The sequence below is a fragment of the Apteryx rowi genome, unplaced genomic scaffold (assembly GCF_003343035.1).
Source record: "Apteryx rowi isolate R43461 unplaced genomic scaffold, aptRow1 scaffold_283, whole genome shotgun sequence".
Lineage (NCBI taxonomy): Eukaryota > Metazoa > Chordata > Aves > Apterygiformes > Apterygidae > Apteryx > Apteryx rowi.
Window position 1 is genome coordinate 654,114 of NW_020449230.1, and position 15,278 is coordinate 669,391.

Below are 15,278 nucleotides of genomic sequence, written 5' to 3' on the forward strand. Positions count from 1 at the left end.
CATTATGGCAATGCAGAAGCAAAGCAGGAAGAAGAGCTGTTGGGAAATGCACTAATACCACACCATGTCATAGCTCCTTCCAGAGCCATTCCCAGGCCCCCTCCCATTTCCTGGGCTATGGGGTGGTGTGTGGCCTGTGGCTATGAAGAACAGGGAACTTCCCCCTGGGACAGCCCTTGCCAGCTTGGACTAACAGTATCTATTTTAAGGGAAACGAGCAGGAGCTGAACACAGGGAGGGAGTCCCTGCTGACAGGGTTTGAACCTTTGGTAAAGCTTTCATGAGCTGTTTTGTGGTGTGGCTTGGTTCTATCCCAAACACCCCGTGAAGCAGAGCATCCCCACACGGCCCAGGCGAGTACTGAGCCCAGAGGGACATTTCCCATCAGTTGTACAGCGCAGTGGGGGAGGTGGTGGCAGGGGGTGCAACAAGAGAAGAGGCAGTTATTTCCAGGTGTGGATGGCAAGGCTAAGGACTGTACTGTCAGTTGGGCGGGTGGGTCTCATGGCTGTTAGTACAGTTGGAGCTGGAGCTTCATCCTCAGTGCCTGGCCCAGCTCCCCTGCTAAGTAGTTGAGGTGGTTCTTGGCCTCCATTTTCTGCAGTTCCCTCTTGCGGTACAGAGGCACACTCACAATTTCCAGAAGGTAGGTGCCAGGCACTATTTTCTTGCGGCCGAGGTGCAGGTAGCTGAGCCCCTCTTTTTGGTGGATGCGGAAGTAGCCATCCTCGTTCCCATGGGAGATGAGGTACCGCACACGATTCTCCAGGGGCTCCACGGCTGGCAGGAGCTCCAGGATGTGCTTCTTGTGAGCAAGGTCAGAGAGGTTCAGCATCATGGACAGAGGAGCATCCACATCCATGCTGGCCAAGTTCACGGTGTGGTCCTAGGGAAGGAACAAGGCATGTCAGTGGCAGACACAAAAAACAGTCCATTGCCAGGTGCAGAAGGCCACCCCAAGGAAGCTCTGAGAAGTGAGGTATGACTTCTCTGGTCCCTGCTGTCCTTCAAGTGTTGCCTGGTTCCTTGTTTGAACCTCTGAGACTGCAATGGCAGTTCATTCCCTCCTTGTCCTGTCCTGGCCAGCAGGTGACTGAACCAACCCCTTCACAGCCCTCATCTTCAGGGGAATCGCCAATATATTCATGGGCTCTTTGCTCCCAAGGCCTAAAGAGACCATAACGACCTCCCAGGTCAACCTGTTCAGCCCCAGCCTGTGACTTTCTTGGAGGAGCCCTGGATTGAGGACAGAACTCCTTTCCAAGGGAGAACCTGTATTTAGAGTGACAATTCCAGTCTGGAATCAAACAGTAAGGGCTGACAGTCCCCTGTGGCCCCATGGAGGCTCTTCCCCTGGTCAGCTGCCCTTGCAGGGAAACACATGCCTTACTTTTAGACTGCATGTATCTCTACCTTTTGTGGCCAAGCTACACAAGTGTGGGTCACTTAGATTGCCCTGGCCTGCTCTAAGTTATTGAAAAAGACCTTCCATTCCTACAGGACCTCTGGATTCAGTACCCTACACAAACATCCAAGCATCCAGTGTGTGCAGGTGCAGAGTGAGCTGCTCTGTCTGATTTGGCTTAGGCAACCATACAGAAGTGGGCTTACTGCATAGGATCTGTTCCTGGCAGATCATCCCCCGAGTGAACTGGGTCTCATCTTGCTCCACCCCCTCCAGGATGCCATGGTTTTCTTACCTGGTGCATCTCAGTCTCATTGACACTGCGTCGCTGCCGACCCCGCTTGGGGTAGCCATTTATCTTACACTCATAGCAGGTTTCAGGGGAGAGCAGGTTGTCTTCATCCTCCTCTTGAGGGGCAGGAAGATAGGAACCTTTCCCAAAACCCAGGCCAGAAATACAGTGTCTGGTGGCAGAAGAACAGAGAGACTTAGCTCAGATTCGGGAGGGAAATCTTAGCATTGCCCTCACAGGATTCCCATGCGACACCAAGAAACACATGGGGAATCAGGCTCACATACAGGACAGAGCTTGTGCAGAGTGGCTTGTGTACAGCACCTGCCTGGAGGAGATCAGGCCACATCTTGTTTAATAAGGCAGTAGGTTTAATCTATCTGAACTCTGGACTTTAGATTAATCCTACATCTGCTACAATGTTAGCAGCTCCATTAACCATTAGTTTAGTGAAATGGAAGAGAAGATGGGCGTTAGCACGAGAATCCTGTGGTGGGGGAGGAACAGGCTGGCAGTGGAGAAGCTGAGGACTCATGTGGGAATGGGAGCTAACTGGCTCTCCTGGTGTGTGTGTGGAAGTGTAAGCATACAGATGCAAAAGGCTGGGTTTGGTGCTGCCATCAGAGCAGGCATGAATGGGTTCATGTCCGTATTACATGCATTCCAGATGTGTGCCTGGTATCTGCCTGATGCAAAAGGCACCAGACAGTGACCTACTGGCTGCTTCTCTCACCCTTGTCCTGCTCGGAAGTAGCCTCCAGGACAGCCACACAAATAGCCGCCGTCTGTGTTGGAGCAACCATAACTGCAGGGGCTGCCACCTGCCGAGCATTCGTCCACATCCTGGCACCCACCAAAGGCCTGGTCGAAGTCGAAGCCAGATGGACAGACACACTTGAAGCTTCCCAGAGTGTTGTAGCAGGAAGCAGAGCCACAGGCAGTGGGGCTGGAACACTCATTTTCGTCTGCACCCAAAGAGAGCAGAACTGGTCAGAAAGTTACCGGAAGGGAGTTCCTGTGCCACCGATCCTCCCTGCCCTGAAAGGCCAAGGAAACCGGCCTGTAGCCAGCACTGAGCTGAACGCTGGCAGCGGGCTTCCCTCTCCTGGTTCAGGAGGGAAGGGAGGCCACACACATGGGGCCTCATCCCATGCAGGACTGCCTTGATTTTCCAGGTGGTGTCAGGAGCAGCGGGAGCTCAATCACTCTGCAGAGCAGCCTTCCCTCAGCCCCTGCTGCACAGAGGGAGGCTGGCTGGCAGGTGTTTAAGTAGCGCAGAGCGTGGGAAACGGCAGGGGCACTGCCTCTGGACACAGGCACTGCCCTGACCCAGGCTGTCCCTGGGGCAGGGCAGGAAGCTCAGTGCTGGGTTTGCAGAGATGAACTCCCCAAGATCCAGTGCCCAGAGGTGGCTGTGCTGAATAGCTGGGGGTGGCTGGAGAAGGACTCAGTGGCTTTCCTACCCTCTACCGCCTGTACGTATAGCTACAGGATACAAGAGTTCCCTGTGCCCCAACCCACACTCACCCACACACTGGTTCCACTGGTAGTGCTGCACGTAGCCCTGTGGACAGCCACAGCGGTAGCCTCCGAGCACGTTCTGGCAGCCATGCTGGCAGCGATGGTTTCCATCACATTCATCCACGTCTGCAGCAACATAACACAGACAACAGTGAGACACCTTCTGTCTGTCCTGCAGGCAAGGCCAGGTGCACGGGGTCCATGTGCACATGGTGCATGCCTGGGGTCTAACATCCATGAGCCAGGGTACTCATGTGGGTGGCAGTTCTCCACCTAAATATGGCTCTGCAGCTTGGACTTGAATCACACCCTCAGCCCCAAGGCCCACCTACATCCCATTGCAGCCCCTGCTTGGATGCTTTTTGCTTTAAGGCCTGTCGGTCTGACTTAGACCATTATTAGATCTGTTCTGCCTCATACTATGTCTTGAACATAGACTTTTCTTTAGCATAGCACATGATAGGTTTCTCCTGACAGGAGATTTCCTGTGATGAGATACAGGCCCATTCCTTTCCCATCCTTGGCTGCCATGGTTGCATCACCAAGACCCCCATCTACTTGCTGACACTGGGCCAAGAGCCAGTGTGTCTCCAGGCTGGTCAGGGCAATCACCACTGACCTCTCCTCCACAATAAGGCTTCCCATTTGTGTTTCTGTTGTACCACAATGAGGAATAGTCCCTTCTTGGCTGGACTGAGCTGCCATAGAGACTGTGAGCGAACTAGGAACTTTCCCACATGGAGCATGTTTCTGTCAAAGCCCCAGAGGCAAAGACCCACCTTCACAATTGACACCAGAGCTGTCCAAGGAGAATCCTTTCTGGCATTCACAGTTGTAGCTGCCTGGTGTGTTCAGACACTGTCCTTTAGCTCCACACAGAGAGGGCTGAGCTGTGCACTCGTTATTGTCTGCAAAACACCACCAGCCAGCTATAAGCCCAACCCCAAGGATGTGGCTGTGTGCAGCTTTGCAGACAGCTACCTTGCAGCATGGTGCTTAGCACAGTTTGAGTAGCAGACAGATGGGTCAGATGCACAACTCCAGGCTGACTGGAGAGGGGCAGGCAGGACTCGCTGGAGAGCTGCCAAGAGCTATGGCTGTACTCCAGAGCCAGAGTTGGGGGCTAAAAAGACTGCTGGGTTTGAGGCTAACCCATGGGCACCTCGCTGGCGCTGTCTAGCACTACTCACCGATGCAGGACGAGTGGTGCTGAGTGAACCCTGGTGGGCATTTACAGTTGAATCCTCCAATAATGTTCACGCACAGGAACTGGCAGTTGTGCTGCTTGGTGGAACATTCATCCAAATCTAAAGCAACAAGAACACGTGTCTCAGATTATCCTGCTGGCTTCGTGCTCTCAATCAGTGTACCACGTGCACACAGTGTACCTGTGTGCACATGGTACACTGTGATCCTGGGCAGACCAGGAGCTGACCTGGACTAGCCCCAAGAACACCACAAGTGAGGTGAAGAGAATCTCTTGCACAAGAATCACAAGCCCAGGGAGCCTCCCCCCACCTCAAGTGCTGATCATATGCAGGTATATTTGGAAGATGAGGAGATTTTTATCTGCCTTTCCTGTAAAACACTAATCCCAGACTCTCCTAGACTCCTAGGCCAGCCTACTCCTACCCTAATACATCAGCACTGTGAGAGCCGGGCAAAGCCCAGCCCTCCCCAGCCTGGCAGCTGCCAGGCAGCAGCCAGCACCAGGAGTAGTAGCCCTGAGAGTGTCTGACATGCCCAGTCCACATGTAGGAGACATGCTGGTTCAAGGTAATGGCTCCCGGAGCTCAGCTCAGCTTGGGAGATGCTGTGCAGAGTGTAGGAAAGGGTCAGGATTTTTTGGGGGGGTGTTTTTGTTTGTTTTTTTTCTGATGAGACAGGTCTAAAGTGTCAGTAGAGGGATGAAACTCTGGCACATCAGTCCACAAAGGTCCAGCATTGCACCTTCTTGGGGGTTTAGCCTGGACCTGTGGCTGAAAAAAAGTAGAGATAGTGAGCCCAGGGACCTGGCTTTTCTGGCACATGCTAATCAGGTGTCCCAGTTCCCACTGCAGCACACAGCCCCTGTCGTCAGAGATGAGGCAAGGTCTCTGCTGCCTCTCTGTCCCGGGTGAATACCTTTGCAGATTTTCCCATCTTCCTGCAGGATGTACCCTCGGGGGCAGGAGCACTGGTAGCTGCCCTCTGTGTTCTTGCAGATGAAGTTACATGGCTTGGGGGACTGGTTACACTCATCCAAATCTAGACTCGAGACACAGAACACATCAGCATTCAGAGGCTGTGCTGCTGGGCTGGGCCGTTTCCTCCCATGGGGCCATTCAGGCTAGCAAGGGGCTCCTGCATACAAGGTGACCCAGGTTTCGCAGCCCCATGTATCTAAGCTGTTGTGTGGCTGTCACATGGGTCCTGGCACTCACTTCCGCAGACCAATGCACCTTTTCCACTCTCCAGGAAGAAGGTGAACAGAGACAGGGGCTTGGAGGAAGCACCCCCGTTTAAGTCAGCACAACCAATCTATGGGATCTACTGCAGGAAAACAGCTGAATTGCCTCCCTGCTCAGACCTGGAACATGGTAGATCTGAGTGACACCTTGCCCAGCCCCTTCCTGGCTGAAGACATGGGTAGATGCTCCTCCTGAGTACTGGTGACATCAAGGATGGGGCCAGCCCTGTGGGCTATGTGTCACCACTGCCTAGAAGGGAGTAGCAGTCATGGTTTGGCAGGAGGTGACACAAGGATGCTGTTGCCAAAATGGATGCCTCTCCATGACTATGGCAAAGCCCATCACTGTAAGCCAGGATGGAGCTACTTCCTGGCTTGGTGCTCAAGGTCATATCTGTCCTCCTAATAGGCACAGGCCTTGGCCCCTGGGAGCCAAGGCTTCTTTCCCACTCTCTGTCTGGGGGACACAACTGCTAGCATGGACCTGAACACCATCTCAGTACTGGAAGTGTGACACATCCTCAGCTCCTTCAGTACCTCCCCATATGCCCGCTGCTGTGATTCCAGGGGTGCCTTTTATGTCAACACCTGAATTCCCAAAGTGACACTCAGGGGGGCTAGGACCAACTGCCCTGCCAATGAAGGGTTTGGCTGCTCACAGACTTTGATCTCTGGATCCCAGTCCTCAGCAGTCCCTGTGACCTCAAGACTGTCTTCTGGGGACAGAGGGAGGAGAAGACAAGGAGCTTTGGGGTTTAAAGAGTTAAACAGCATTGAGGGATGACTTTGATGTATTGTAGGCCTTGTAGCGGGCAAAGTGCTCAGAATCTTGCCATGGATGGGCAGGACAGTACGGACAGTGGTGGAGGGCCAGCCCCAGGTGTGAGCCACAAGACCTTCTCTCTGCATGCTGAAAGGTAGGGGCAGATGGAGGTGGGTTGCTACCAAGGGCAGGGCTGTCCAAAGAAGTAGGATTCTTCCTGACTCACCAACACAGGCTGTGCCTGTGATATCTGCGGTGTAGCCCAGCCTGCAATGGCAGCGGAAGGAGCCAATGCTGTTGATACACTGCCCATTCTTGCAGAGGTTGGGCAGTACCTTGCACTCGTCGATATCTGTGGGGAGGAAGGGAAGGACCTGTAAGTACCAGTGCTGCCCCTACCCCCACACCCCCATGCAAGCACTGTGCCAGGGTAGCTCAGATCCTCCCTGGGTGCCAGGGACTAGATTCAGCGAGTTATAGGATCATGTCCCAAAGGCTTCTTGCCTACTCCAGGCACTGTGTAGGCCTGTTACTGTCAGTGCCCAGGCAAATTTTGCCTGTCCCCACATCTCTGCTTCCTTCCCTTTACACTGAAGGTGATTTGGGGCCCAGCTCACCTCGCCCATCAGTGGAGTACCCTGGCCCATGAGGACACATCTTCTTGTACTGGGTGGTTCCGGGAAGGGGGCAGAGCTCACACTGGGGGCCCCAGCTGCGCCCACTGTTGCAGCAGCACTCAGACTTGGTGACCAGGTTACGGTTGGTGGAGGACATCTGGCACATCGTCTGCAGTACTTCAGTGAAACAGAATCCCTGGCGGGTGTCTGGACAGAGAGAGTGAGGGGAGAAGTTCAGGATCTGAGACAGTGCCAGCACCAGGCATGATGGGGCAGCTAGTGCAACCTGTGCCAATTTCAGCATTGAGGCTGTGGAATGGATGATGCTGAAGGCAAAGGTGACGTCCCAGCAGTCCTGCCTAGCCCTGCATTGATCTCCTGGGACCATCCAGGCACTCCTTACAGGCTCCCCTCGGTTGAATATGAACAACAAAACTGTCCATGAAAGCAACCCTGAACTACACACCTCCAACATGCTCTGCTCATCTCTGCTCCTTTCTCCTGTCCCCACAGCTTAGTGAACCCGTATTTCAACATTTCCAAATCTTCTCTTGGGGAAACTCCCCTCAGAAATCCAGGAACACCTGACAAGCACCGCCTGCTGCTAAAGAGAGCCTGCTTGAGACCTACCAGGAGCTGGTAATTACCAATACACTCTGTGCCAGAGGGGCTGACTTCAAAACCTTCATTGCAGTCGCAGCGGTAACTTCCCACTGTGTTGATGCAGCGGCCGTTAGGGCAGATACCAGGCTTGGTACGACATTCATTCTCATCTAGGAAGGAAGGAGCCACAAAGAGCTGCAGTGAGGCATGGGACAAATTTCACCTTTCCATAAGTCCCCATGATTCCACTGAGTCTGAAACACCCTCACAGTGTCCTGGAGAAATACTCCCACATACTCAGATAGCTGTAAAACCCATCCACGTGCCCTGGGCCTCCCCCTAGCCAGGGTAGCTGAGTGCCTGGCTTCCCTGGTTTGCACCAGATGCCAGTAGTCGAGCCACAGGGCTAGGAGTGGAGCTGGGCCAGCTCTGCATTCCTTCTGTGCCTAATACCGTGCAGGTCTGGGCTGGCCAGAAATGCCCCTTCCAAAGGCAGCTCAGAGAAAGCACACATGGCATAACACGGTGTCATCCTGTGCTGGCACTGTGTGGGACCAACACACAGAAATGAGCCAATATTTTAGGTGTACAGGCATCTAGTGGAGCATACAGGAAGTTCTGACCCATGGGAAACCCCAGAAAGTTGTTTGACAGAAAGATATACAAAAACAGCTACGTGGACAATGCCTAGAAGAGGATGGTCTCGAGCTCTACTGGAAACCCCTTCCAGCCTGGTCCTCGGTACCTGTGCAGCCCTCTCCATCGGGCCTGCGTTGCATCCCTGGGGGGCAGATGCACATGAAGGTGCCAATGAGATTCTTGCACAGCATCCCTCGAGACTCACAGTCGTGCAGTCCCTCTGCACACTCATCCAGATCTGCAACCAAGAACCTCATGAGACTGAGTTCAACCTGCCAGCTCTGCACCATTGTAGGAGTGGCTCAAACCTGCACCGATTTGCCAGTCCCCATTGCCTTGGTGCAGGCTGGCAAGATACACACACCACACACCATAGATACCAGGGTAGGTGGGAGAGTGGGCGCAAACTGAGAGATGCCAGCTGAGAATTCTCGCATTTTCTCTGTACAGCACCAGAGACTGGCTAAGTGCAGGGGCCTGCGGAGGGTGTGGGAGCTGCAGAAGGGGGATTTTACCTTTGCACATTCTTCTGTCTTCTCGGAGGGCATATCCAGATGGGCAGGTGCACTCATAGGAGCCAAAGGTGTTGATGCAGCGGAAAGCACAGAGCAGGGGATTCAGTGCACACTCATTGATATCTGGGAGGCAGGAGAGAGGAAGAGTTTGAGTCCATGCTCTGGACAGTGTCAGCTGGATATTGATGGTGGTGAACCCCCCCAGGACAGACTGCCCCCTAAGCACCCATCTCATGAAAGCCTTGTGTGTTCCACAAAGGCCTTCTGTCATGGTCTTCAGTTGCAGAGGGACAGACACCTGGTGTCTGAGCAACTTGGACGGGGACAGGGTCCTGGCATCTTGGTGAGGCAGCTGCTGTATTCAAGCAGGGCTCCAGCACCCCACTGGGCTCCAGCCTCAGAGGAAGTCAAAGGAGACCTGCTTCAATGTGCATCCTCACGTGGAGAGGAGCCCCAGCCAGCACTTTCGCACTGTCATTTGGAAGCTGACCTGACTGCTGCTCACTCCAGCAGTGACCCAGTGGGGTCACACATGTAGCTTGGACGTGGCTGTGGTTTGCTGGCACAATGACCCAATTTGTGTACAGGAGGCAGGTGGATGAAGGACCCTGTGGAAACTACTGCCACTCTCAGAGCTTGACACAGACTTACCAAAGAGGCTAAGGTACCTGCTGGCTCCAGGGGGAGCCTGCAGGTAGGCAAGAATTTAGAGAGAGAGACAGGGGACTGAAAGAACCATTTGGCAAGTAGAAAAACCCTGTAATGAACAAGTCAGGAGGGATCCCCCACATATCTGCTCCACATTCTTCCATGTGTCACTAACCACTTCCCAGCCCCAATCAACCTTAGACTAGAAGAACACAGTTGCAGTGCATCCAAGGTGAACTGGGGAGACTCATATCACTTAGTGCTCAGATCTCTGCTCTAGCTGGGGATTTCCTAGATGAAATTCCCATCTTGTGTGACAAAAGAAGCAAAAAACATTTCAGTGGTCCCTGCCAGTGTGGTAGTGGGAGATATCATCCCAGACGTCCAGCCAGTCCAGCACTAAAAGTCTGAGCAAAACCCATCAGCTAGGGAGTGTGCGGGTTTCAGAGGTCTGAGCCCTCATGCCCATGGTGACAACAGGATGCAGGTTCTCACAGCCCCTGTATAGCCTGCTCCCCACTGTCTGCTGGAATAGAAAGCCCAAGGGCTCCTCCCAAACAGCCCAAACTCTTCAGATCCTTTTGGAGTCTCCAATCCAGACAGAAGCAATGAAAAATGGCCTTGGTAAGTGAAAGAATCCATAATCCCAACCCAGCTGGGCAAGCACTGTCCAAGCCAAGGGAGACAGGGGAAGGCAGATAGGGGTTTGCTCAGTCTCTCCCACCTCTCACCGAGGTGCTGTCTGGTTATCAGCATGCGATAGGGGTGAAGGGGTAGCCCTACAGCAGCGTTACCTTCACACGTCATCATGGGACCTGGCTCAAAGCCCTCATCACAGGCACACTCGAAGCCTCCCACCACGTTGGTGCAGGTCCCATTCCCACAGGGGTTGCCAATGGAGCACTCGTCTGTATCTGGGGGAAGCCAATACTATGTTAGATGGATGGGTTAGACAGGAAAGCTGCAGCCTGGTCTCTACTTGCAGCCAGGGAATTCAAACAGCCCTAGCAAGCCAGGGAGAGGGAGGAAGGAAGATTCAAGCAAAAATTCCCTCTCACACGTATACACACACAGAGTGATAAACCTTGACATAACGAGGAGAAAATCAACTCAGCTGGAGCAAAAGGGAGCAGGTGCTGACCATGGAGACCCTTACCCACACAGTTGACACCCGTGTAGTCCAGGTTGTATCCGAAGGGGCACTCACAGCGGAAGGAGCCGTCAGTATTAATGCAGGCCCCGTTTATGCAGACACCCAGGTTCTCTGAGCATTCATTCACATCTAGAGGGGAAGACGAGGCAATGAAACCTCTTGTGAGAACATGGCCACAAAGATCCCTGACCTCTCAGGACAGGCCTTGCAACCCCAGAGCCTCTCTGTCTAGAACTGATGGCTTCAACCAGGGCTGAGGCGGGCAGCTGGGGACCAAGAGCCTGAGAGGGCACCCAGTCCCACATCCCTCCTCTTCTGCAACAGGGATTTAACCCTATGATCCAGACAGCCTGAGCTTGGTTGTTTCTAGGTTGATGCCTCCCCCAACCTTCCAGGGCACATTTCTCCTCTTCCCTAGATCAGATCTTACCTTCTCGGGTATCACCTGGGCCTGGGATGGCCCCATGGCCATATGGGCACAACTCCTGGAAGGCAACTGGAAAAAAGGAGAGAAGTAAGATGTGCTTAGAAGTGCTTCCATTCCCAGCAGCTGAAATGTGATTTTGAGGCCTCTAGGGCATGACTGAGAGCTTGACAGCTCATTGCACTTGAGAGTCCACAAAAACTCGGCTGGGGGGGAAACACTTGCACCTCTCTTACATCTGGAGATACTGAGGTGTTTTTGCTTTCCAAAGCCCTGCAGAGACCTGAGAACAGATCCAAAGCAGAACTAATCAATCTGCTTCCCGAGAGCCTGGCCATAGTTGCTGGAGACCCAGGGATACTGTAATCCAGTGAGAGGCACTAAGTTTCAGGGAAGTATTCCTCAGAGGGAAGGACCCACTTTGCTGGGCAGCTTGCATGGCTGTACATCTTTCCCACGCTCTGCACCAGGTTGGAGGCACACACACAGCCATCTCCTCCTTGGAGCTGGGGCCCAGCACACCTACCATTTCCCTCCTGTGGGCACAGCTCACAGGGATCTCCCCAGCCTTCTCCTGGCATCTTGCTGCAGCAGCACCGGGCCTTGGTGGTGTTGAAGGCCTTGGGGACAGAGCACTTCCCATTGTCAAAGCGAGTGAAGCAGAAGCTCTGGCGAGTATCTGTGGGAGGATAGGGAAATGCACAAGGCAACCATCCAGGGTAGTTGTGGACACCCAGGTGTCCCACTATGACCCTTCAGCCTGAGGAAGGCACCTCCTCCTCCAGAGGCTTGTGCCTTGGATAGCTCTGTGAGGAGGTGACACTGGCCTGGAGGAAGGGAGCAGCCCACCCACTCCTGTGTTCTGGCACAAAAACATCAGTTGTCCTGGAGCAGTGCAGGAACTGCTGGAAAACCAGGATATTTTAACATCCCAGGCCCACTGACACTCTCTCTGCCTTGGGCATACTCCTAGGGGGGTCACAGCAGGTAGCTGTGGTACTGTTGTCAGCTCCCACTCCTGCTCCATCCATAGTGGTTGGCTTTGCCATGGCTCCTACACCCCCACAGGCCTGTGGGCAGAGCTGTACTCACCGAAACACCGTCGGCCATTATCAGACAGCACGAAGCCAGGAGGGCAGACACACTGAAAGTTGCCAGGGGTGTTGGTGCATGTCCCGAATAGGCAGATGTTGGGCTCCTCTTCACACTCGTTGATATCTGGGAGCAACATGGACGTGTTACTTGCAGAGCAGCCAAAGGTCATTCCTTTTTCCATTGCATCAAGCCAGCTGAGTTTGTGATGCCTGGTGAACTTTGATGCCTGCAGGACGTCACCTCTCTGGGGGACAGGAAGCCTGGCCTTAACCCTTAACCCACCCCCAGGGCAAATGGGATAATGAAGAAGCAAGGGCTCAGCAAAACCACTGAGCCTCCACTGTCCTGGGAGCAGGCTCTCCATTGCTCTGGGGGCAATTGCTTTCAAGAGGACCTTTGGGGGTGGTAACACACTCCCCATCCTACCCAGGAAGAATGTGGTTGTTCTGGGAATAGAGCAAGCACATGCTGAGCTAGAAATGGAAGAAGCAGAGAGCCAACATTACCAATGCAGTTGTCGTTCTGCACCTCGTACCCGGGGGGGCAGATACAGCGGAAGGAGCCCTCTAGGTTCTGGCAGGTCCCCGGAGAGCAGGTCCCGGGCAGGCTCACACACTCATTGATGTCTGCAGAGGAGGGGAAATGACCAGTGAAAGTATCTGATGTGCTCAGCTCTGAGGACTTTGGTGCAGGGTGCCTTGCTGCATCAGGCCCTACCTGGGCACACTGCTTTGCCCAGAAAACCCAAGGGGAAGCAGATGAGGCACTTTCCAGGATGCCCTACCTCGTGTGCCTTGGGGACAAGGACTCAGCCCTGCAGGACCTGGTGCTGCAGGAGGCAGTGTGATGGACACAAGTAACCTGGGCACAATGTGCCTGTTTGCCACAGCAGCCCCAGAGGCTGCACACAGCACTGGCACTGTTTCAAGAAGAGCCTGTCCTGCCTGTAGGGCAGTTACCAAGGCATCCCTGGTACAATTCTGCATGCTTCAGGGACACAGACAGGACAACCTTTGCCCTCACTGCCTGCAGGTCTCAGCATATGGAACGGGACTGGCATGACTGTTCCTTGCATTGTGGAAAGCGAGATGTAGGCATGGTGGGGGCCCAGTCCAGCTTTCCACAGGCAGCCAAATGACAAGGTGTTGGCTCTGCAGAGCTTGGGGCCCTGTGAGTGGCTCTGCAGAGTCCATTGCTCAGTTGTCTCTGATGGGGATATCTTTAGAAGGACTAGCCTTGGACCAGGCCTTGCACACTGCCAGCTGTGCAGCTAGAAAACACACACCTTGACTCACTGAGAAGGGCCACCCTGCTCCCCAGACACTCACCCACACAGTTCTTCCCATCAGGGGTCCGGTCATACCCCTCTTGGCACAGGCACTGGAAGGAGCCGATGCTGTTTATACACTGGCCATTTCGACACACCTGCCCCACCAGGGACGAACACTCATCAATGTCTGCGGAAAGGAAATGATAAGCACAGCGGGAAGAGACATGCACAGCATATGAGGAACAGCGTGCTGCCTTAACCACCCCTACACCCCTGACTGGTGACACCTACAACTCCCCCCACAGCCACTGCCATGTAACACCCAGCGGTCACTCCTACAACTGGTGCCATGTGGCACCCTGTGCTCACCCCCTGCACGCCACTGTGTGACACCCAGTAAATGCCCCACGGCTGTTGCCACGTCAGGACACCAGTCAGTTATCTGCGTGGACAGGGCTGCATGTGACTCACCCATGCAGTCATTATTGTGTGTAAGCTCAAAGCCAGGGAAGCAGAGGCAGTTATAGGAGCCAACTGTGTTCTTGCAGGTTCCATTTCCACACGGCTGTCGGTCACACTCATCAATATCTGCAGGGAAAATCATCACAGCTGACTGAGGGGCTGAATGAGCTGAGAGTCACTGGTTTGGGTGTGCAAACAAGGTCCAAGCAGCTGCACAACACCCCTTTGGCTCGCAGGAGCAGCCTGGGCCAAGAGGACACAATGGTCCTGCCCTTGGCTGTCCTTGGCGCTAGCCAGAAGGTGTGGGAGAGAGTTCACATCCATCCTGACATGTGATTCACTCAGCAGGGCACCACAAGGCTGTGGCAGTCATACTGACCCATACACATGGTCTGCTCCCCCGTGGCCTTGAACCCGTTGTGACAGATACAGATGTAGCTCCCTTCAGTGTCAACACAGTCCCCATGGCTGCAGACATTGGGGATCTCCTGGCATTCATTGCGACCTAAAACAAAGCAAGGTGGACACTAGTGAGCAGAAAAGATGGACCAAACAGGAAAAGTCAAGGCACTGGCCTCCTCTAGACCCCTGCTTGCTGGTAGGGAGCTGTGGCTGTGAGCAGCAGCACAGAGGGACTGGGTCTCAGTTTTCTGAAAGGTGGTTTCATAGACACCAAGCAAGAGGACTTATGAGCTCCCATTTCTAAAACAGTAAATTTCATTGCAGAAAATGGCCTGAGAGTGTGGCCCTGGAAAGTTCAATTTGCTTCCTGGTTTGCCTTCTTCAAATAAAATAGAGCTACAATTAATTGTTCTTCTAATCTGTCATTTTAGCCAGTTGTGTGTTTCTGCTAGGTCTGATTCAGGAACTGCGAGTTCCTCACTGAGGAAGAAACACTAGCTGGACAGACCCATCCCAGGGCCAGGAGAAGAGGTGCTGCTTCCAGGGCTGCCTTTGTTCACCATGGGTTCAAGGCTGATGTTGAGGTTTATGATTTGCACTCTGCCTGAGTCGATTCAGCCAGCTGGTGGGAAGAAAAGGGGTTGAGATTTGCTACTGTGTAACTGGTAGGCTCTTTCCTCCAAGGAACTCCATCACTGAAAATGGGGAAATGGATAAATCAGTCCCTCAGTTTGCATAGACAGCGTGTGAAAATATAAAGGACAGCTCCTTTTCCAAGCTGAGTTTTGTGACATACCTTGCAGTTCTGAGTGAGGAGAGCGCGCCTGTACCGGCACCTAAGCTGGCTTAGCTCTCTACAGCCTAGACCATAGAATCAACCACAGCAATGCACAAGGGGCCCAGGCCAACCTGCCAGTGACTGCAGGACAAGGGAGAGCACTGAGATTGCCTGGCATCAGTTCAGCATCCTGGGCACAACATTTAAACCGATGTGCCCTTTAGATGCCAAACTAAAGCTAC

The 15,278-nt window shown here is 53.6% G+C and overlaps 1 protein-coding gene across 3 annotated transcripts in view; it reads right to left on the reverse strand.

Moving 5' to 3' along the window:
• Positions 1-511: 511 nt before the first annotated feature.
• The window catches only part of FBN3 (fibrillin 3), a 106,190-nt gene continuing 91,423 nt past the window's right edge, over positions 512-15,278 (reverse strand). For all 3 annotated transcript variants that reach the window (XM_026068940.1, XM_026068941.1, XM_026068942.1), the window contains 21 exons: positions 14,236-14,361; positions 13,866-13,982; positions 13,453-13,581; positions 12,631-12,750; positions 12,122-12,247; positions 11,556-11,708; positions 11,036-11,101; positions 10,609-10,734; positions 10,247-10,366; positions 8,805-8,927; positions 8,396-8,527; positions 7,695-7,820; positions 7,048-7,254; positions 6,657-6,782; positions 5,343-5,465; positions 4,409-4,525; positions 3,998-4,126; positions 3,225-3,344; positions 2,431-2,662; positions 1,701-1,869; positions 512-886 (listed from right to left, as the gene is read on the reverse strand). In XM_026068940.1, coding sequence (XP_025924725.1) covers positions 512-886; positions 1,701-1,869; positions 2,431-2,662; positions 3,225-3,344; positions 3,998-4,126; positions 4,409-4,525; positions 5,343-5,465; positions 6,657-6,782; positions 7,048-7,254; positions 7,695-7,820; positions 8,396-8,527; positions 8,805-8,927; positions 10,247-10,366; positions 10,609-10,734; positions 11,036-11,101; positions 11,556-11,708; positions 12,122-12,247; positions 12,631-12,750; positions 13,453-13,581; positions 13,866-13,982; positions 14,236-14,361 — 3,062 coding nt within the window. The remainder of the gene's footprint in view (positions 887-1,700; positions 1,870-2,430; positions 2,663-3,224; positions 3,345-3,997; positions 4,127-4,408; positions 4,526-5,342; positions 5,466-6,656; positions 6,783-7,047; positions 7,255-7,694; positions 7,821-8,395; positions 8,528-8,804; positions 8,928-10,246; positions 10,367-10,608; positions 10,735-11,035; positions 11,102-11,555; positions 11,709-12,121; positions 12,248-12,630; positions 12,751-13,452; positions 13,582-13,865; positions 13,983-14,235; positions 14,362-15,278) is intronic.